Source organism: Chlamydotis macqueenii, chromosome 8, assembly GCF_036417535.1.
Source record: "Chlamydotis macqueenii isolate bChlMac1 chromosome 8, bChlMac1.mat, whole genome shotgun sequence".
In the NCBI taxonomy this organism is placed as follows: domain Eukaryota; kingdom Metazoa; phylum Chordata; class Aves; order Otidiformes; family Otididae; genus Chlamydotis; species Chlamydotis macqueenii.
Genome location: NC_141563.1, coordinates 18,953,450 through 18,977,392, shown reverse-complemented (window position 1 = coordinate 18,977,392; position 23,943 = coordinate 18,953,450). Strand labels below are relative to the sequence as shown.

Sequence of the window (23,943 nt, the reverse complement as noted above, 5' to 3'; positions counted from 1 at the left end):
GTAGCACGGCACTTGTCACCTTTTTATTTATCTTAAAAAGTGAGCAATAATTTTCAAAAGGTGCACTACAGGTTAAAAAGACAGCTTTGACAAGCCCAGAGGAAAAATGATACTGGTTTAATGCTCTGGGGGTTTTGGAAGACTGTAGAGTACAAACTGTCATGAAGCCAACTTAATATAACTGTTCCCTTTATACTCGAAGGATTCACAAGGGACTGCACTGCTAGCATACAGGAAATCAAGTCTGTTGTGCTAGAACAAGACTTTGTTTCTTACAATTTAGAAAACTACACAAAGTTTCCTTACAGGAAATGTTACAATTCATACAAATTCCCATATTTATTTGTAGACAAAAATTGCCATTCACATAGCAGGAAAACAAGATGAAAACAGAGACAGCATAGACTTAAGGCCATTATGGGCTGTTGGTGAACAGACCTAGAAGATGGCAACAAATACAACTACACAAAAATGTACGTAAATGTCGAGATACCTTTATTATTGTCTCTTTTTCCACTACCAGCCTAATTTCTTAACAGGAATCCTTGAAAATAAATTGCATGAATGCATTTCTTCAGCGAGGTGCTTGCAGAGTTTAAGTAAAGCCTGTCTTCTATTGTCACACTATTCGACCAAGATATACTGATTTGGGATATTTTTCCTTTAGATCAGGCCACTGAACGATGAAGTAATCTGAAAAGTAGTAAAGAATCTTTCCAGATAGGGATAAAGTTTCCACGCGGCAGATGCTCTCTACATACACAATGATTGCTCTCTTTAGTCCTAGAAGTCCAAGAAGAAGAGCAGATATACAGACAGGAACACATGTTCCTGGTCCATTGCACAATATCTAAAAGAGATGAAACATTTTACAAAAGTAAAACATGAGGTTTTTTCATATGGTAAAGAATATTCATACAACAAGACATTTACAAAAAATAACATTTCTACAGATATTTTAAAAAACAGAAAAGGCAAGTGAATATGAAAAAAAACCAGGGGGGTGGAGGATCGGGCAAACAAACGACATTATTTCAAAGGAGCTGTCAAAAAAGATCGTCTTTCTTTAAATGTCAAGGAGGAGAAGGGCTCTGAGATGGCACAGTTGATTTTTGTGAAGGAAGCAGAATTCCTTGACTCATGGGTATATAACTAAAACAGCTTCCAATCTCAGCCGAAGCTTTGTGCTGTATCAATCATGAGATTTGTGCACAGATTAAGGCATAATAAGGCCAAAGAAGTTTAGTCAGGATTACTAAACCTGGGATCCAGTTATAAACCTCTTGAATTTAGGCTTAAGTCAGCAAAACACTTAAGAGTTCAGCAAAAATGTGCTGATGAATTAGGACTTTCATCAGAATCTACGAGCTGATATGCATGACCAGATTTTTTTTTTTCTTTTAATAAACAATAGTACATAGAAACAAGCATATAGAAGGAAGGTGTTTTGGTAAATACATGTCATATACTTGTAGCAGAGGATCTCAGATTCACTTATCAATGTTAACAGTAAAAGAAAGTGGTCTTTCAATTTTAGACATTGACAAACTGAAAAACAGATTGCCTAAAAGTAAAAGGTTTAAACTAGGGTACATTAGGCACTGTACTTGGGTATCAAAATTTATTTCAGGCAAGGAATTTCTTACTAAATTTAACTACTACCATGTAATCAGCACTTTTCTGCACAGCTGGGAGTTACGTGGAAATAAAGAGTTCTTTCATAAAATCATGGCCCTATATCCTATAAGCTCACATTTTTTTTTGTTCCAAGTTCATCAGCTTGTGAAAGACATTATATTGCGGGTGGGGGGGATCAAGAGATTCTGTTTCAGAGATGTAGAAAACATTTCAGCATGTTTCCTTCCCTGCTTTGTGGCAAGGTCCCACCGATAAACTGGCTAACAGCACCTTGCCTCGGTTAAAAGCAGCAGCAGCTTTGGTGCTACTGAGTTCCAAATTCTCTCACCTATATTTTCCTTTGCCTTTAAGATGGCCCCAGAAATCTATCTGGGGGGATGTGATGATTGTAATGTAGTGTCAGAATCAACAGAATGTAATACTGTATGCAAAATTATTCTGATTTTATTGTTGATCTTAATTTAACTATTTGTTCATGCAAGACTTGCTGACATTTTCTGAAGGACCCTTACAGGCAACATGCTGTATACTGGTTTAATCTTGAAATTTTAGGGAATCAACAGCCACAAATACTTGTATAAGAAAACTGCAACAGTGTAATTCTTTTATATTAGCAATCAGATAGCTAAGAAGCAAAGAAGCCGAACACATCAGCTTTGCATACCAGACTTTTGAAATCAGAGTAATATACTGTGGTTTCAAACCTCCTGCTGAACCTGATTTCAAGTAAATCCATGCCGGGACTTTAAAACCTACTCTACAATCTGCTGAGAATGAAGGTCTGGTTTTTATACATTTGGCTTTGCAAGGACGAAAACCAACCACACACGCTGCCTTTTAGAATTTCAAAGAAACTTTTCCGTACCTATGAATTAAACCAGAACTTTTGACCTGTTTCTTGGCAAGTTCGATTAATTTGCACTGGTGTTGATTGTGCTACTGGTACATGGCTACTGATATGTACATTAAGGCATGTTTAGGTATATCTGTTTGTAATCACATTTGTTACTGTAGTGTAAACATAGGCATAGGAAACAACTTGGAGTGTTCTCCTGTGTTTTCAGGCAAAACCCACCAGGGTCCCCACTGCAGAATCTGGTCTGTTACAGACAAGTGCATAAGAAGCACCAAAACAGTCCCAGAGAGTTATTTACTGCTTTTTTTTTTTTTTTGTGAGTTGAATATTCAATCTGACTACTGATTTCAGATTCAAAATTCAGCTTTAAGCAAATAGACAAAAATGTGCACCACTGCTAAAGAGAAACTCCACTTTCCCTTTCCTCCTTTCCTTGAGTAGAGCTACCTGGAGTATAAACATCATCTCACCTCCATTGCCCTTTTCCTGTTGCATTACAGTCCTCCTGTCCCTCAGTGTCTTCCATTTCAATGTTTCTCTGTACTCTACTCGGCCCTCTGAGATGTCTCACATCCATCCTCTCTTCCCTGGTTTTCTTTGTGATCTGTGGTATTAATCTCCCTCTGCATCGCTATTCGCAGGCACCCCTCCACCGGTCTTCCCTCTGGACTCCTACTGGCTCTGCACTCTTGGAGCCTCCATCTACTATGAAAGCTCAACCCAGCTGAGTAAAACAAGGAGCGAGTTTCACATCGGTCCCTTACTTTCTACAGCCTAATACAAAAAATACCAATAGCAGATATGATTTAGTTCAGGTAGGCAGCCTAACATTCTCCTCAGCCCGGAAGCTGAGAATGGTAGAACAGGTTTGATACAGAGCTGATATTACAATCACGGTCTTTATTAAGCCACTGTGCCATATACTTCATCCTACTTCCCCCCTTTATTAAACTTGGCTAGCAGCTCCAGTCTTTTTGGTACTTGTTATTCTTGCGCCTAGATGCACACACAAAGGTAAATGCTAGTACTAAAAGTACTCACAAAAGATCATGTAATGAAATAATAGTAAATGGGTCTCTTTGTGAATCTATATGTAGCTCTATATGTTGCTGTTATTACTTTGCTGAGGTGCAAAACAGAAAAGCAATAATCAAAACTAAAATAATAATAAAATACCTTTACTATATCCAGGTTTTGATATGATGCACTCAATTTATACCTTCTACTGACTGTTTATAAATTGTAAACTATTTCTCAAATGCTCTTTGATTCATAGAAAAGTATTTGCATGTGTGAAAAAGGATCAGGTAAACTAGGGACTGGGCATCTGTAAAACAACATGATCTGATCACAGCTCGTCCTCTGCTCCTTCCCCTTCCACACATACCCACTCAAACAAGACAAAGCAGATGTGGCTCTATATGCGCATCTAGGATCTCTGTATGCAAAATGCCCACAAAATACTCAAACTATAGATGTTCCTATTCTAAAATGCTTGGGTTTAGGAATTGTCCCCTGAAAGAGACTCTGGTATAAACCTGCTGAAGCCAACAGACAGACAGATGCCTATCTGAATTTGGGGTCATGATCTGTAAGTTAGAACTATTAATCACCCTTTCTGATCATTAAAAATTAACCTTCAGTTAACCTTCAGTGCGTGTCTAGAGACATGTCGCACCTAGAACTGGTGCAGATGCTCACGTGTTGGAGTGGCAATTCCCCTCCAAAAATCTGGCCTGACCAGTCCTACTTACTCCCTCTCACGCCATCAGAAAGAAGAGAGACCAGCGTTCCTGCTGCTTGGAATCCAACATCATACACCCATCAAAGGATACAGGGGAAAATTCTGAGAAAACAGGTATGCATGTTATAAAGAAGAGGAACTGTTATGGAATCTGTAAGCCAGAAATGCTGCTGTTCAGCTCCTGCCAGTATACAGACTTGTTGATGGTGGAAAGGAACTGAATCACCTGCAGCCTTCCTTAGACATGTAAGAGAAGCTGAACTGTCCTACTAGTGAATTTCAAAACATCATTCGAAAGTAAATTTTGGAGAATGATTGATGTCTTCAACCTAGAAAAGATTAAGCCTTTTGTTTTCTTCCCTCCAGCAGAAAACAACTACCTCTCAGGGAATCCAGTGGCAATCATTAGTATGTTGTGGAGAAGCAGATATCTATTGCGCAAGAAAGGACCACGGCCTCCACAAGGTCAACCAGCTATTCAGGGTAAGTGTTGCCCAATATCTATTTACTTTAGCTACAAGGCTGCCTGTAGAATATTTGCATTGCATGAGATACGTGTACGGAGATCTCTAGTTTACTTGGTTCAGCCTTCCTCGGTGAGGCAGCAGAAAGTGGGAAAGAAGGGGCCAAAGGCAATTTCTCTGTCACCCTCGTGACCTCTTGAGCTGCATCTGCCCAAGGACTTTCTTGGCCACTTGGCTACCTGTCTTTGCTGCCAACAAGCTGTAAGGGATCGTTCCAGAAGCCAGTGCTGCAGGTCTCTTCACACCGTTTACATTCGCCTCTAAGGCAAATTAATATCCAGCCAACTGTTAAATTGTCTCGCTGGCTGCCTGGCTTCACAGCTAGGCCTACAAACTAAATCCTACCTACTAAATTGCTCTACCAATTCAATGTAATCAGACTTTTAAACAGTACAACAAACTAATCAATCTGTATGGAGGTTTAAAAATAAAGGATCAGAATACAATGTTTATACTTAGCAACTCTCTCTCTAAATCTAATTTCGTATTAATCACTTTTATATAAAAATGGAATAGTTCTTGCCTTTCTGTTTCAGATATTTTCTACAGCTGTTGAAAGAAAACAAGCCAAGCCAGCAGTCTGGCACTCTGGGAACCCTGGCACATGGCACCACTGCTGATAAAAGCTGCTTTAGAATTGGTGAATGCAGCACTGTAGCAGAGTGACATTTACCAGCTCAAACACTGAAAGCACAGCTCACAGCTTCACTGGGATTAAATGTCAGGCCACTGGTTAAAACAAAAATGAGTAAAGCAGAAAACTTGCAGTTTTTCTCGTAAATATGTAAACAAACATTTGCTGTATATCTTTAATGAACAAGTGTATTTGAGTACTGCTTATGTCCCCAAATTACAACCATCAAAGGGAAGACAACCTAAGTCCCCCTAAACTTAGTAGAAAAGTTGAAAACTAATGTGAGATTTGCTTTGCATAAGAAATTGCCATCACCTGCTGTTCTCCTTAATGACTTCCACAGCGATTGGCCTTTGCCACCTGGACAAGAGCAGAAAAACAGGCTTGTGGTGTGGGGATGTTGATTGCTGCTGTGGGGGGATGTACACACGTGAACTGAGGACTGTGCTGCTCACCAGCTACAGAGCAACCCATGGAGCACGTCTGGGATGTCGCTCAGGCCGCCTCAGTCCTGGTAATGCTCCCTTCCTTCCCCACAGTGCTGAAAAACTGGAGATAAGAATGAGGGAATAGATGGTGGTGACAGAGAACTACTAGAAGAGGCAAAGGCAAGTGGAGTGATACAAAACTGACCCAAGCTGGGTTAACTGCATGATCTACGCAAGTAAACAGACCTACTTTTTGAACAATGTACAAAAAAAAAAAAAAGCGTTTTCTGTTTCTCAGGCATAAGTGTGTGCCTAAAAGCAGTGATTTATTAATAATTTTATTTTGTTTGTCTTTTTACTGGACTGATAAAGCTCAGCTTTTGTTGATAAATACTTCATTTCAATGGCTGTTTAACATTTGGGAACAAAAAGTAACTGTTCAGCCTGTTAAGATTTGAAAGCCCAGAAGATATCTCTAAGGCTTGTCAGAAAAGCCAAGGAAACTTGAATAGCTGTTCTTGATATTTTAAGTAAGGTAAGGGAAAAGGAAAGGGGAATAAAAAAAAAAGAAGAAAGTGTGGAAGGGAGAGGAAGTGGGAAACCAATTTGAATTACAATTGAAAAGAATTTAGCACAGGAAAAAGTTTTAAAATGTGACCATACTGCCATGTTCTGATAGAATAGACATAAGAAAAAAGCTTGCCTGTTTGCAAATAAGGCTTTATTTAAAAAAACAAAAAAAACCCCACTCCAAACTAAATCCCTCAAATTCCTCTATCAAGAAAAAGGAGAATAAATCAATCTCAGCTCTGATGAATGACTTAGATAATCTACAGATCTGACAAAACTACTCGGCCAAACATATTTTCAGCAGAAAGTTCCTTGATTTGGACCAAGTTTGACAAGTTTTTCACCTTGCTAGGCAAAATGAGTTCTGGCTTTGGAATGAGTTTTCACAGGTCAGCAAGAAAATGCAGCAGTCGGAGAAAGCAGCTAAAGGGATTATAATTGTGCATTATATATTTTATTTTTCATTGTACGTTCTTAGTTAATGACAGACACCCAAATGTTGTGGTTTTGGGAGCTGAACTTAATAATTAAAAAAAAAAAAAAAAAATGAAGTGCCATAGCAAGTTACAATACCTTGCAAAAATCAGCTTTAAGAAAGTCTAGAAACTATGGCAGGTAAGAATAATAAAGTTTCACAAAGGTAGCAGAAGTAGCAATAAACACAATTCAATGACCTATACAAATACAGAAGACTAACAGGGGGCAGAAGACATTCTCTTGACACAAAGAAAGCCTCCTTCATGAGGCTACAAATCTGACTGTAGAATAACCTGAAGGACCTTTCAGATATAAGGGAAATGGAGCAGAGAATGATTCCTGTGACAGGGAAACTGAATAATCACATTTAGTGAAAGCTGAGTACAGGTCCTTGGACACTGAAAGGAAAACTAAAAGAAAAACCACAGTAATATACTCATTTTTATATCGGGGCTAGTTTTTGGACTCCTGCATTCATCAGGTAGGAGCCTAGGGTTTTTAACATTTCAGGAGGTTATTGCCTTTCATGATTTCAGAGTGTAATAAACAAAAATCATACGAACAAAAACATTTGTTTGCTGGGGGAGGTTATTTGTTTCCGTGGCACAAGAAGAGAGAATCTGCAATGAATTAATTTGTATTCTGCTAGGCAAATTAGCTCAGCAGCACTTGCTTGTTTTTAGTATTATCTTACTGTTTTGAAAACTTCACACTAATGCTCTGTAAGGTGAAGTATCCAGCTGAACACTTCTTTTTTCCTTCACCTATAGAAGTACTGAGTGCTACCCACGAAGTCAGCTGCAATCTATCTTCTGGGTCTTGGCTGTTCTCATTTCCTGCTCCATGATTCTGAAAGACTTGGTTCAGCTGACTGCTCACAGCCCCTAAGTCTGTGGGAAACACAAGTGCAAGCATGACAGCCCTGAGGTCGTAGGACCAGATCTCTCAGTATTGGAGATGCTCTAACTGTAAAATTAAATTAACAAAAGCATCAGTGAACAAATATCTCAAATGTTAATTGTAAATACATTTACCTTGTGAGTTCATGGCCAAGATACAAGCCTTGGAGAGTCAAGAAACCAGGGCTGTACTCACAGCTCCACTGTGGACCCTACAGGATTTGGAGCACAGCACTTACTTTCTCTCACATCAATATTTTCTACTTTAACAGCAGGAAAACAGTAATTTACTCCTCACAGGAGAAGCATCAAGATTCCTGCACGTCCTTCTCAGTGAAGATCTCCAGGTATGGAGAGTATTGCTTTTATTGGCATGCGGTTTGATTCAGTAGCATACTCTGAGAATAAAATAAAAGGTATGTGCTATTTTCTTTTGAATAGAATTATTTTTTAATATGTTCAGACATAGGCCATATCTATTAAGAATCAATTTCTGCTAGTAACTTTGATGGCAACTTAAGCATGGATGGCAGAGAAAAATTATTACTTTTTTTCATAAATGAGTAACTCTAAAAGGTTTCAAAAGATACATTGTTTGTCTACAGGGAGGTACAGTTATGACAGAAATAAGATCTCTTCTAGGGAATATAAATCTATTTGGTAATCAGAATAACAAAGTAAACATGAGAATTTAAGAGAGAAAGGGATTTTTTCTTAGCTCAAATATTTAAGCATGTGGGAGGGAGTGTTCTTGTGAAAGCTTTTGCTAGTTTAGCTCTTTAGAATGTCTGAAAATTCAAGTTTTGAACCTCGAGGAAAACTAGCTTAGAATTGTTAGTATTTTTTTTTAAGGTTTTTTTTTTTTAAAAAAAAAGCAGGACCCTTTTCCAACAATTCCTTGTTCTTGCTATTGGTGGGGAGAAAGAATAATTTTAGGTTCTGTTTGAACAATACAAAGGTCCTTAAACTACCTACTGGCTTATTCTTTTTGAATAATGAAGATATTATACAGTTCACTTCCCTCCACAACCTGGACCTAAAATGAGCTAAAACTTCACACCCCGTCTGCTGTTTGAACGTACCTGCAGAATGCAGGCTAGGGCAAAAAAATCTCGATGTGTAGTCTGATGTAAATTGGGTAATTAAGGTAGAATTGAATTATACGAGGGTACACTTTCATCTTCTACTCCCTAAATCCCTTGAATCATCAAGGGTGCAAAAAGGTAGTTATGGTGTTCTACAGCAACAGCTTGTGCTCAGCCTGGTCAGCAGCTACAGGTTGTAGCACTGCCATGAAAACCTTTCCTGTTCACTTCTGTGCATTTGTTGGTACGGTTCCTGTTGTTACTATCACACAATACACACAGTAGGTGAGGCGCTCTTCAAAACAAGCAGAGACACGGGTGGTCCTACAGGCAGATTACCTTACTAGGATAAATAAGATCCGTGAATACCAGAATGGGGAAAAGAGAAGTGGAAGAGCAAGGGCTTAAATTAGCACACTGTGCAGTTGGGTTTCTAATGTGTGCTACTTTTTTTTCTGAGTATTATTTTTACCATAGAATGCAATCTATTGGGAAGTATCACCAACTTCCTTGTTTCCCCAGCTCTCACTTTATAAAACCTTGAGGAGAAGGAGACAAAAATCCTACTGAGTGAATTTTTTGGTGGGAGAAAAGGAGAGGTTCTACCAGGAACTAGATTTAACAACAGGATTTAATTGTAACAGCACTAAGCATTGTCACCTCTGCCTTCTAAGCACTTAACTGGCCTGACCCAGAGTTACCAGCCCAGTACCCTCAGGGTCAAAAGACAAGGGAAGGGGCCTGGCTGATGTGATCTGGATCACATGCAAAGCTTCCAGTTTCTAAAGCTCAGGAGCTCAGCTATGCATGTGGCTATTTGACATTGTAAAGACTTAAACAGCTCAGGTCTGTTTCTGGGTATGCCTAGGGGTGTTACTAATGAAAAGAAAGATAACTGGAGTCATTAAGAGCCTCAGAAGTTAGGCAACAGCTTAGTGAGGAAAGTCTAAGAATCTAGATTTGGACATAAAGAAACATGCAAGTTTGACTTTCTTTTTTTTTTTTTTTTTTTTTTAATGAAGCTAACCTTAGGCACTCTACTTAACTGCCCCTGTATTTCAGGTGAAAGGTGGCAGATCTGCCATTGCAATTAAAAGGTCTTTGGAATAGCAGTTTCCATCCATGCGTACGATACTTCTGCAGGTGTGTGGAAGCAGAATGGGACATGTGAGCTCAGCATACTCCCCAGCCTAGCTGCCAAATGTAAAATGAGAAATACAGAACAAATCAACTCAAAATAGTAATGACAGGTATGGAAGTGGTACTAATGCTCATCTGTTGGAATGTTCGTGTTATTAAAATATTAAATTAACATCCAGATTATCAGTGAGACCAACTAAACAGCATGACCTCTGCCAGAAGTTTGTCTGAAGACGTAGTGGCACAAGTGAGTCTCGTGAGAAGCTGTGGCAGACAGATAGAAGGCTGGTTAAAAATGAGCGAGATTTCCAAGGCAAGTGCAGGCTGGAGAATAAACTAACTCCCTACGTACATTACCATGGAGTGGGGCTGTGGTTTATTGCTGCTGATAAATTGGTAGGAAGTAATAGAAACATGACTTTGTGTGGATGAAAAATTTGGTTATAAAACAATTCAGTAAAAGGCTTTTGCAAGTAAATGAAATAGTAGTTACCAAACTACATCTGTAGCTACAAACACTGTTTTTCAACAAGCTGTTGTTGTTCTAAGTTTCACCTTGGCTGAGTCAGAACCTGACTAAAGTCTCTCGGTCAGAGAGCCATGAGAAATACCATCTAACCTTTTAGAGTCTATTTCAAAATAAGGGCATATCTTATCTCCTGATTTCAAAAAGTACTGCTTATTATAGTAGCCTGCTTCTACTCAAAAGGAAAGGAGACGTTAAATGCAAAGACTGTTAAATATAATCATACGTATTGTTAATAATAGCCCAAAGTGAACTTTTAATTGCAAATCTCAATGTGTCTTTCATTAGTCAAGCATTCATTTAACTAGAACTTGAAAGCAGTATTTTAAGTTAGCTAAACCTGATATTTTATATGAATATAAACATATTTGAGGCTACTACCTAATCCCTGCAGTTGGTACAGCAAGAATTCGCATCAAATACCTGCCTGAAATGTCTTCACAATGCAAACCTAGGGGTGTTAGCAATCTGAATCTGCATACCAGTGGCCTGGTTCAGTGGTGAGATTTGGCGAGACTGTTTATTTGAAACCATGCTTTATAACTTATGTGGAAGTGCACCCAGGGTGTCCATTAGGTTCATAATGAACCTGACAGCTGATGAGTTAAGACTGATCAGTCTTTAGTTTAAACTCTGCTTAGATCTAAGCAGAGTTTAAACTAAAGATCTCAGTTCATATTTACTGCCACTTCTACACTCCCTCTGAAATGCCGTGTCTCTAGGCATGTCTAACCCGCAGTCACCGAAAGAGCAGAGCTACAACCTGGCTTTGAACTAACTGATGTGCACAGCTTCAGGCGTTGATCTGTGCTCAGCAGAGAGTAATTCTACATTAGGGCTGCAGGGCAGCTGTATACAGGACAGAAGGTAAAGGGTGAATAAGACTCATCTTGTCATTAACACTGAGCAGTTAAACACAAATTTGGATGGCTTAACTTTGTTTTGTTTTTAGACTATACGATCTAAGGCCATCACTGATGGCCTTAATCCAATGTTCTTACTTTTGTCTGTTTTGCCTGTTTTGTTCCTAGAAGAACAATCCCAGATCAGACATACTGTAAAATCAGTCTGGTCCAAAAGAATTACAAATAGTGGGGAAAGATTCAGTGTACAAAAGAATGCACCAGATAGTCCTAATACCACATTATACAAAGTTCACTTGTTATGAAGTGAATAGAGGAAAAAATGCCACCACTCAGATTTTGTAGCTTTCAACAAAGTTCTAACAAGAACCGTGATATAAGGGACAGTAACTTACTATTCAGCACAGTGATTTGTTAAAGTGCTATGAACTGAAGACATTTTGGGCCAGGCACGAAGAATGGAAAATCTTAGCTAAATGAAATAATGATCTTTCACATCACTTACTACTTGAACACTCCGTAACAACTCCAGAAGCTTATTGTAATGAATTTAACCAGTTGAGGGGCCAGGCGTGTGTGATGGGATGTGCAGTCATAAAAGAATCGGTAGGCTGCTAGAAGCATAATCAGCTGTGCAGGTTTCAGGCTTCTAGAAAGAAGTTAAGAAGGAGAGACCCATTCGGCTGACAGCTGGTGGGGAGGGAGACAGCACAGCTTGTTGTGCTTGCTGTGCAAATGTAAACTTCTTACTACAGACTTCCCACGGGAAGGAGGCCCTAATGTGGAAGGACTGCCTTCTTTGCCTGATTTAACCCAGGCTTTCCCAAATACCAGTGATCTGAAAATATCTGTTTATCTCAGGCTCTGTAGAGCACGGAGGCAGTAGGAACTGCTGAGAAGTGTCCCCAGAAAAACAAAAAGTCTGGTCCTAAGGGTCCAGGATGAACAATCTGCTAATGAATGGAGCTTTATGCAGCATTTCTGTATCATTCTAGGTGAAATTTAATTACATTAAAGGAGAGCAAATCGCTGACCCAATTACATAGCCCATCTATGGCTAAAAACAAGGCCTGGATGCAATCTCTATACAGCTTTCTGCTATGTGGTGCATGTGTATCCTTTGTTTTCAGTTTGAATTTCAGGTATGCTAGAATAACTGGAATAATTGTGACTCGGCCAAAAGGCTAGATCACCTCAAGACTTGGTTTCAAGGTTGGCAAATTGGCTCAGAGACAAGGACAATAGTTCTGTAAGCAGCAAGAGGACTGAAGATTGGTTGCTTCTGAACTTGTATCTGACTGACTGACTTCAAGCATATTATAGGAAGGCTGTCATGGTAGTTTATTCCTTCTTGGACATCAAATAATACATATGAGATTCAGTAATTCTCTCTGTCTTTGGAAAACATTTCTGTGCAGCTTCTCTAATTTTCTTTAACTGGCTAAGAAGGATTTGCATCTTTCCCTAGATATTAGATCTTCTAACATCTTGTTTTAGTTTTACATTTCTTCTCAGTCTTTTTCTCAATGAAGGCAATAAAAGTCTCTCTTCTCTGACCAGCTGCCTGTTTTTGTGGTAGGAATTTGCAGTCTTTGAGGCTAGGACTGCATGTTAAATCTGGCTGCAACTGACAAATGGTTTTAAATGCTTTTCTGAGGGAAGGAAGGTGTGGGTAGAGTGTGCTGGCACAAGCCATGGAATTTTAGGGCTCTGCACAGGAAGCCTATCTAAGGTTGACATGTTGTAAAAACTGCCCAGCATAGATGTGCCCACAAAACACTGACACCTATATTTCTACAATTCTTGGCTACAGGAACACAAGCCAATCATCACTTCTGACATCTTAATTTTGTTACTTGGCTTAATATCTCTAAAGGGACTTAACTTTGCAGAGTGCAGATGTTCAAAACTCAGAAATGGGCCTCTTGAACATGATCTCAAACTGAAACCACTAAACTGACTTTTACATTTCTTGAACTCTCAGGTGAGGGATGGGGAGAACACTTCAAGTGTGGGTCAAGTCCCACAAGACAGCAGAGGTCTCCTGGCAGTTGTTCAGTTCTTTCTGAACTCACTATCTTGAAGAAGGGTTAGATGGAACCGCTTTCTCATGCAAAGTAAACTAAGAAGCTTTGCCAGAGATCGGTGTGAGATACAAAGGGGACACAGTGCTGATGTAAATAAGCACATGTAAAGTAACTCCGGTGCAGCTAGGTTTGCTGTTTCCCCTGCACAGCTATTTGGCTCCGCAAATATGCTAGTTATGCCAACCTAAGCCTATCTGCTCCAAATCTTGCCTTTGTGCACCAAATAGTTTCAGGCTTCCTTTGCAGTACTTCTCTTGTCCTGCATTCCTTGAAAACTGCAACATTTCTGCTTTTCTCTAGCTTTTGGATGTCTGGAGAAGATTTCAGTCATTCCTTCAAATATGCATACATTTCTGACAAGCCTAACAGCGACTGTAAGTATTTGGGGATCGCTCATACGTACAAATAACTTAGAAGCTATTCAAAGTTGTCTTTCCCTCCTGCAGTTAAACAAAAACAGTTGCCTAGTCTGAAAATGTACAGTACTTATAAGCTCTACAGTTTAAAAATACGAAGCTCTCAGCATGGTGCAATACTGTGCTCATTTCTAAACTCGGGTGTTGATTTCCATGCCAAAAGTTATAGAAGAGTCCTGCAAATGCTAGTATTTGCCCCGCCCTTTCTAGTTCTTTAAACTACCAAGCATTACTTTTTGCCAAGAGTAGGAGGAGCTGCAATTCACCACGAACATTTTCTTCTACAGGCAATTAAATATTACCAGTTGCTTCACATACCACACAGAATCTTTTCACTGGCAATGTGAGGCATTTTAATCCTCAAATCACTCGTGTTTGATAAGTATTTTTAAATCTTTACAGCTCTCTGGCTTAATGTATTTTACAGAATTCTTAAATTAAGATATTCATACAAGCAGTAGTATGCAAGCAGCTTTCAAGGGGTATAAGGTTTGGCGTAATGTCAGAGATGCTTCTGCCAGTGGCAGAACCAGCTACTATTATGGGTGATGATGGTGCCTGGCAAAAAAATATTTGGGAACTCCATCCCCTCCAGCTCTTCTCTCATCATGGATAATGACTCTTTGGATAGCATTTTGAGTCAGTGGTTCCCTTAAACACTACAAAGTGCTTAAGGGCCTTGCTAAAATGTATTCTTAATTCTACAAGGAGAAGTGTTTTTCAAAAGCATTAGGCTTTTGACAGTTTATCAACTGCAACACCATTTCTAGTAATCTACATGTAAATCCCACTGTCACTTTAAATTCCTCTTGTAAACAGAGAAGCCATGGAATTAGATTAGTAACTTCCTGCTCTTCTCCTATGATGTGTCTTGTTGACAATTTTGGTAATATATCAAGCTACAGTGTGAAATTTTCCAGTCAATTTATTTTGCAATAAGTTTAAAAAAGTATATACATTAACTGAAACCAGTAGTGTAGCAAAGTGATCCCTAAATATTTGTTACTTGCGTTTGCTCTAAGTTGTCTGCTTCATGTAAACATCCTTCTACTACTTCCCCCTGCCCGCCTGAAATTAAAATAACTGTAAAAAGAATAGTACGCCATCTCCTCCTCCCTCCCAACTTTATCTCCATTTTTCAGAATAAGCTTGAAAAACAAGCACTGCAAAAAGCTGCTTCTGTTGTTCTGCACACTGAACTGCTCTGACAACTCCAGCAAGCAAGTAGCTTTTCATCTGATAGGAACTGACCACTACCACTGAAGCCAATGAGATAAAATTATTCACAGCAGCTTCTCTAAACATTCAAAATCTCACAAATATATATATGAGCCTCTTTAGAATTAGCGACACATTTCACAGTGAGAGCTAAAAATGTCTGCTTACAAACATCCTCTGTGGGTGTATATATGCTGCTATTAAATTATGAAAAATATTTTGTAACTGCACAAGTTTTTACAGGTTTCATTCAAATATTTTAAAACCCATAAAATAGTAATTTTTTTTTAAAAAAAAACAACTCTCAAGTTTGGATAACTGACTCCTTAACTGACAACTCTAGCAAAAAGCCAGCTTTAAACAAAACTCTCTTAAAGAATTGTAGGACTTAAACCTGGGAGTTCAGTGTGCTACCTTTTGAGTCTTGCATTAACACAAAACTTTATTGATCGGGTATCTCTATTTTAGTTCTGTAATCTGATAACCCGGAATGCTTCTGACTTAAGTGTATGGAATATATTTAAATAAATGTTGCAATTAGCATGAGTGTGCAGTTTTCCGAACAACTTGAAAAAGTTACCAAAGTGCTGAGGAGTTGCTGCTTCAGCAGTGATGTTTTTTTGTCATTACATGAGATAATTAATGTCAGTCAGCCAAAGACTAAATAGATATGCATGTAGCTGAAAAGTCCATGTGAGCACAAGAACTAAATCTGTATATATTTCTGCTGGTCTGAACCTGCCTGTTCCAGGCTGGTCATACCATTTCAGGAGCAAGACCAGCCAACAGGATAACCAGGCTTTCAGGCAGAATTGTTGTGCTGTTGCAATCCCGAAGAGATATTATCAGGAACCTACAACCTTGTTTGTGCTAGTTCTACCAGCAGTAAGAAGGGAGTGACATACTCTCTGATGTTACCTGCAAACTTTGAGAGGGGAAACTGGTATTTGCTACTCCAATTCACCAGCAGTGCAACCCGTTCCCTCTTTCTTGCTGTATTGCTGCTATATCTCTTTCAGCTTTCATTTTACATTCAAAAATAATTTTCCTTTGAGCTGTAAATCTAAGCATACAAATGAGATACAGTCTGCAATATCTTGATATTCCAAATGCTTTTGTGATGCAGATTAGCAAGTTCTCAATAAATTAAAATTTACTTTACCTACCAAATCTGGTTTCAGTTTGTAGGTCAAAGGAAGGGAGTAAAGCATGGAGTACAGGGTTGTCACCGCAGAGGAGGTCCACGATTGTCTAACCTCACGGCTTCTGGGAATGCGATCAAGGGTGAACTGCAAGAGAGCATGATAAGCTGAACTGTTATTTTTCTAAGAATGTTGTTGCTCCTTCTACAAAGTTATTAGATCAGTCTTTGCCAATATTTTTTTAAAATTTTATTTAAATCTAGCTTGGAAATGTTTGGGTATAAAACCTTTTCTTAGATGCCTTATTCAGTGTCGTGCTTAGCAATCCTTGCAATAAAGTAAAATGAAATACTAGAACTATATATCTGCTTTTTAATCTCTTCTCACGTTACTTTAAAACATTCCTAACTTAATAAACAACCCAGCTGGAGCAGCTTCGCCCACAGTATGTTAACGTAGTGCCCCACCTCGTGGTCACCGGGACATATGTCTAGGTCTTATTAGATCAATCCAAACACGGTGACTCTCCTGTCTCTTGCCTGTTTAAATTCTTCGTGGATTTACACTGCAGAAAATGTAAAAACTTTTCTCAGTTAATGTCTGGTGCATACTACTAAAAATCTAACAGCAAATATCACTGACCTTTAAATGAGTACTCAATGAGGAGTCAAAAGATATGCAAGATGCACATTCAAAATGCAAAATTGTTGCATAAAGAAACAGGGAAGAACATCTTATCATTAAATAAAAAATAAGTTTAAGAAATAATTTTCTTTCTTCTTCCCCTAGGAAAACGTAGGAATCATTCACTATGTGTAGAAGGTATCAAATTAATGAAGCAGGGATGTTTTCTGTTTGCCCCAGAACATTGTAAGCCATTAATGGTAGTCAGGCTTCCTGCACTCTTTGCAGATGGCTGTTACCTTGACACAGGAGAACGACACCTAAGAACTATTGCTACATCAGAAGGCAGTCCTGATACTAATGAAATCTTTGTTTGTTTAAATGAAAACCAAATCCATTGTCTGCAGTGCAGTGTTAATTGATGTTGATATATTTAGCTCTGGACACTGGTCACTATCTCACTTCATACAGGACAGCAGATCACCACCACTCTGGAAGAACTCAAATTGGGAGTGAGAGATTCTAAATATCATTATAAATACTGAAAATTGCCCAGTTACTTCAAATACACCATCGCTAATTAAAATAGCTTAGCCCTGGTGATTTGTGATCAGGAGAGGTTGCGTTGCCCATGGCTGTACAGTAAATACAAACTACAAATCACTCTTGAATAGCAATAACTGGAGCTTTTTTAATATGCAAGATGGAAAGAATAAAAAACCCAGAATATTAAGTTAATTTTCTTGACTGAAATGAACCTGTTTCATAGTGGTGAGGTTCTTTAATTGCAGTGATGTTGGTAGGCATTAACAGATGTTACAAACTGGTTGGTTTATGTTTTATTTGCAGGTGTCGAAACTCCCAATTGCATTAGTGTGACAACAGAATATGGAAAAATAAACATGCCCCCTGCTCCCCATTCAACAGAATTCTGGTTATCACTACCTCTACATTTCTTAAAGCTTTGGAAGAGATCAGGTGATAAAAAGAAATGATGTAAGTGGAGTTTAAACCCTTGCATAGTATTCAGTCCTGCAAGAAATATGTGTATGAGAAGGTAGTTTTAGACAGATTGGGTGGCAGTGGAACTATGCTCACTGCACTGTAAGAATGGTGTTAAACTATATTTGCCACAAAAAATTGTGATTTTCTTCTTCATAAAAAACTGCTTTCAGCAAAACTTGGCAGGGATCTCAAAAGGTATTAATTAGGTAAATTAGAAATTTACTTGTAGAATTCAAGTAGAGATCAAAATGATTTTATCTATGCTCTTCAAACATGCTTGAAATGTTGCACAACAGTGTCTATGTTGTATGTTAGGACTTCAGCCCACATATATTTAGCTGAGAAACAAAACTAGATTTTTGTTTGTTTGTTTAAAAGCCACTACCAGATACTCCTGCAATCCCAGCCTCTCATCTAATGTAGTACTATTTGTATTCCAGGCAAAGCTACCCCCTTCATCTTTTGCTGGAAAACTGCATAGTATGTCTGATACTAGAAACAGAGAAATTGCTTCCCTATCTTCTACAGTCTCATACTGTTGCATTTATTTTTCCTTACATCTTCAGTGCACTCAGAAACCTTTTTGTAATTTGAAGACAAATATTCCAAACTGGCAGTTCTATAATGGTTGACCGGGTATTGCAATTTCAAAACCAGTGATGTAGTCCTTTACCTAGTTAATATTGTTGTTTCGCAAGCGTGCAACGAAAAGCAGCTGGGAAATTGTCACTGTTGTGAATTATAACACGCTCATCTGAATATACTGCAATTTCTACAAAGAAACTGGGTTTATGTGGTTCTTTTTCCTGCTGAGGAACAAGATTTCTTAGTGTCATCTCTCTCATGCAATATAAAATGGAAAAGAATGTGTGGTGAGATGAGCATTATGTAGAAGTTCGTTAACCTGGTTGCTCATTTCTGACATGACAAATGGGGTTATAAGATCCAGTGGAGAATTCCTGTTCTTCAGTCAACAAATCAAAGCTGTCTTTCTGCTGCTAGAGTAGGTCAGCAGGAGCTGAAGCAGGTTCTCTGTGCTGAGTGCAGAAGGTTCCCTGAGAAACGGCTCTGGGGGCATTCCTGTAGAACAGTGGTTACAGGCTGGGGGCAACAGAGAACAACGAGGCAACTGATAGCAGGACGAGATACTTTTCAGAGGGGGCATTTCAGACTTATTTTTCCTGAGAGACTTAGTGGCTAGAAGTGTAGCATTTGGCTTCTTCGTAAGCAAGATGCTCATTCTGGCTTTCTTTCCTTCTCCCTGAATACTGGATCTTTTAGAACTGGGGTAGATCACAAATCAAAAAGAGAAATTGGTTATATTTGTGATTTTTTTACATTGGAATTTGTTAAATGTGTACACTGATTTTCTCTTAGGTCATTAGCGTAATCTGTCTTCTGTCCAGTCCTTAGTTCTGGAAAAATTTACTTCCTTGACAAGATGAGGAAGGGAATGACCATGGGTTGAAGCATTCAGGCTTTTCCCTTTCATTTTTCCAAAGTTGTAAGAAGCTACTAACACATGATTTTTAAATGCTTGATGATATCCAGCATCCTTGGTGCCAAAACACACACTACTTGAAAGCATACTCTGAAACTTAGCAAATATATGTTACAGGCACGTGACCTTTACTTTCCAAAATTTATCTTCCATTTTCACTCTAAATATTTTTGCTCAGTGGAAAAAGAATGGCCAAAGGAAAATGAGCATCTGTTATCCAGACAGCAACCTTGGATGCAGCCAAAAATGTTCCTCTGGCTTTCAGTGTTGAAGGAAAATTTAACTACATGATCCGTTAGCACTTGGAGAGGGTACAAAAGGGAAGCTGCTTAGCAAAACTAAGTGAACTAGTAGAAAACTGCATAATCCTTTAATACTCAAAACATGTATTTTCAATAAATTTAATAATTTAGCGTTGGACATTTTTCAGAAAGTGAGTATGAACTGTGTGAATGACTAATTACCAAACAAGATTTCTCTGAACAGGAAATACTTCTGGTCACTTTACTAAACTTCCATCCCCGGTGCACAATCAGAGAAGAGGCCGCCATGCTCAGTTTTCAACTGTCATCCCCACTTGATTCAGCAGCTTGTGGTAGGTAAGGAACCTTCATCTTCCAAGGTGAAAGTGGGGTAAACAAGCTTAAAAATGTCATTCCTAAGTGAGCCTGTTGCTCACCTTGGCAGCAGTCACTTTACATTAAAAGGGTTTATTCTGAAAATCATTGGTACTGAGCCCTACAATCTTTTCTCCCAGTAGCACTGCTGAAGACAATGGAAATATCAGAAGTGCACCGTATGAAATCAATACCATGTAAATAATTAATTTACTTCGTGCTGTACTACTTGCTCAAAAGGACTAAGATTTTTGTAGGCAGAACATTCATTTATCCCTTGTACTTATTTCAATTTCTAAATAAAAATATCTTTCTACTAATTTCACTGGACATCAGATCACACTTCAAGTCACCAGAGTCATACTGCTGTCTGTTAACCATGCAGCAAATTAGCTCAAAGCAAGCAAACATTTGATAAAAAGATAAACAAGATACTTTCAGGATTTTTTTTTTTTAATAATTTTTAGGAGTTTAGCATTTGCTCAGGTCATCGACCAGAAAGCTATCTGACATTAAGAGGTATTGCATACTTTTTAAACAAGTGTAACTAATGCTCAATTTTAAAATCCAACCAAAACATAGTCTAGAAACACACAAAAATAATACAACTTAAATTAAGGTTTTCTTAGATAAAACATTTTAAGATATAATTTCTTTCGAAAAAATACATTATGTCACTAAGGGAAATGCCAAACTAAAAAAAATAACATTAAAAAAATCCACCATTTCTGCACCAGTATTTTTATAGCTACAAATAACACTTCTATGGCTAGCTAGTTTCAAAAATTAAGAGATTTATTTTCAGCATGCTTTTCTTGAGGAAAAGATAGCCTTCTTTGTACAGTCACTTTCACTACAATCATGTTTCCTTGTTGCTTTAAATGGATTAATATGTTAACAGGAAGTAAAGACCATTTTAAGAGAAAGTAAAGAAGGTGGTAGTGAAAACTGGTAGCAAGAATGGCATTTGCTATTTTTAGGTACATTTACTTTGCATTTTCATTGTCTTGCTAGTACAGCATTAATCAATAGTGTTCATTTAGTTCACTTTTAGAAACGTAAAAACCAGTATGAACAGGATGGCACCTTTAGCTGAACTTTAGTGCAAGTGATTATCTATACCTAGAAAATCAAAAGCACCTGCTGATCTTAAAAATACCCTTTTAAAGAATCACTTCCAAATTGCCTTGGATTCAAATGTCACGTTAAGATCATTTTATGTTACATGAGTATATTTTAAAAGTTACCTGGGAATTGGAGGTTTCAGCCCTTTTTTGTTCAAAAGAACGTATTTTAGCTTCACTTATCTTATCGGAGTCTGCAAGAATATAATGTCTAGGAGAGTATGACTCTGACAAACAGCTAAGTAACCTCAAGATTTCTGTTGTGTGCCCACCTGTAAAAACAAAATAAACTGCAGTTAGTATAGGAAAAAAAAAAAATCTAACTTTCAATTTCTCCAGCTGAATCAGTCACTTTTCTTTTTAAAACTTACTATCAGCGACACTCTTGTGAGAGTAGAGGATTCGATTAAAGGATGGCTGAGACTGTTTAAGTAACATGAAGACAATTCAGCTACTGCTGAAGCTATATTGATGGAAGTTTTTCAGCTAAATGGGATTGAACCAGGATCACACAAAAGTACAACATTTGTATTTAACATCCTGTACACGATGCAGAAATAACTGGGCAAAGAGTTATATGGTAGTCCATGCTCAAAAGCCACACTGTGGTGCAATGGTCAAAAAGAAGGTGGATGGATCTGTCTCAGAGCTGCGCCATAGAAGCGTGCCTCCCACTGACCTTACCCCGTGTTCAGCCCTACGACCTGCGAGAGCAGGGGCTGCACTATCCCAGCTCATCAGACTGAAATCAAGCAGGCAGCGATTTCACTCTGCAGCTCTGCCAGCGTAAAAGCTGAGTGCTGACAGAATAAAGAGTCCAGCTCCCGCCAAGTCCTTTAACCACTGCCCTTGAACGGGTGTTGACAACCTTCTAACTGCAAGGTCGCTGTGTTCAGGTAGCTAAACTGGCAGTAAACCAGAGAGAAGGGCAGGGTGTACTCGTTGGTTTTTTTCTCGGAGCAGGGTTAATATTGTCACTTGAGTTTCCTGAACCAGAGTTACAGTAACCCAAATGTATTCCTGCTACTTCCTGTGGTCCGGTGTCATTAGCCTCCTAAGAAGCCTTTGCTATAGAAGTCAAGCACTCTTAGCTGGCATACAGCTGACAGGCAGTGCAAACTATGGTGCTGCATTAGACACAAGAGTTTGCCACCTTTCCATAATTTCATGCAGTATTTTTCAAACATTTTTGAAAGGATTGTCTCACAAGCAATAGTTTGTTGAAGCTTTCACAAATTTTAATGCAATCATCTGAGTATTCACAGAAGAGTATGAGATTCCTACTTCATAAATGACTGGAAGAATAGGCTTGAACATTGTATCAATCTTAACCGACTTATGAATTATTTCACCTGGTAAGCTTAGGCACAGTGCATGTATTTTTTAAAATATGTACAAACTAGATTCCAAAGGACGGAAGGAAAACAAGCACATTTCCAGACCTGTGGAAGTAAAGGTGACCTGAAAAATTACAAAACTGCTAGTCAAACTCAGATTGCAGAAAGATCTTGGGATTACTTCTCAATTACATGGTGTGTAAAATTCACAGAGATACTGAGGTGATGAAATCAAAGCTTGCCTGGGTTTGTCAACTGCAAATGTTCAAGATAGTCTAATTTTTTGGGGCAAATTAATTTGCCCAGATTAAACTGGTCACAAGGAGCAGCAGATGTATGTGTGTCCTTAGTGTGAGGTGACGCACTTGGCCAACAGTGTCTGCCTCTGACAGGCCTACGTGAGGAAACCACAGAAACGTGGTTTGGGTAAAATTAGGACAAATGTCATGTATGTAAGGGGTGCACCGATCTTCGGAAAGCCTTGCCCTGGACTGCCATCAGTAATTTTCTGTCAGAAGACCAAGCTGCTGCACAGGTCTGTCCTGCACCAGTTTTAGTCCATATGTTTGTTAACGACTTTGACGAAACACGCGTGTGCCGTCTGAAGGAAAGGTTCGGAAACCAAACTGTCAGACATAGATACAGACAAAAATGCCCCAAAGATGAAGCTTAACAACTACTCACATCAAGAACTAATAAACCCAAAGACAGGTGGCGGCCTCGAGGGCGTCCTGACGCGGAGCGGGTGGGGGCCGGGACCACGGGCACCCCGGCAGGGCTCTGGACACACGGGCCGCCGGCTGGCCGGCCTCCGCTCCGCCCGGTACTCCCGCGCCTGCCACCGCGACTACAGCTCCCGGCATGCACCAAGACACGCCGGCGACCGCCGCGCTGGCTCTCGCCCCGCGCTACATGCCGGGAGCCGTAGTTCCTGGAGCTAGGCGCGGGTACTGTGCCGCAACCCGCCCCCAGCTGGCGGCAACCCCTACTCACCAGAGCCGGCCACCACCAGGAGCCTGAGGGGAGGTGTCCGCCGGCCGCGGCGCCTTCTCGCCAGGAGCGACAAGGGGACAAGCAGTAAGGGGAGGAGGAGGAGGAGGAGGGCGGCAGGGAGCGGGAGCTCCATGGCGCGGCCGCAGCCGCCCACCGCCCCGCGCGGAAGCGGGCAGCAGCGCCTCCCGGTGTACGGCAGCCGGCGTGGCTCAAACCTCCCCGCGCCGCTGCCCAAGGGCTGTGGTGGCGCTGGGAGAGCGGCCCGCGGTGCGGCGGGCCGGGCCGGGCTGGGCCGGGCCGGGCCAGCCGTACGGGGCGAGCGGCGAGTGGGCCGTGCCGGGGCCCGAGGCTGGGCAGGGGGTGATGCTGTTGGCTGTTCTCGGTGCGGGTGGGCGCAGGCCGGCGCCTGAGCGGGGCGGTGGGTTGCTGTGGGGTGTGTGCTGCGTGTTCGCGGTAATAAAGTGTGAGACGCCACCTGGATATGAAACCGCTGGG

The 23,943-nt window shown here is 39.7% G+C and overlaps 1 protein-coding gene across 1 annotated transcript; it reads right to left on the bottom strand.

The window, feature by feature from the left end:
• Window positions 1–320: 320 nt before the first annotated feature.
• Window positions 321–23,633, bottom strand: ALG14 (ALG14 UDP-N-acetylglucosaminyltransferase subunit). The gene is made up of 4 exons (XM_086753601.1): window positions 23,449–23,633; window positions 21,242–21,390; window positions 16,272–16,394; window positions 321–850 (listed from the first exon to the last, which is right to left on the bottom strand). The coding sequence occupies exons 1-4, from the start codon at window positions 23,579–23,581 to the stop codon at window positions 620–622; spliced, it is 636 nt and encodes a 211-aa protein (XP_086609727.1). The 5' UTR covers window positions 23,582–23,633; the 3' UTR covers window positions 321–619.
• Window positions 23,634–23,943: the final 310 nt, after the last annotated feature.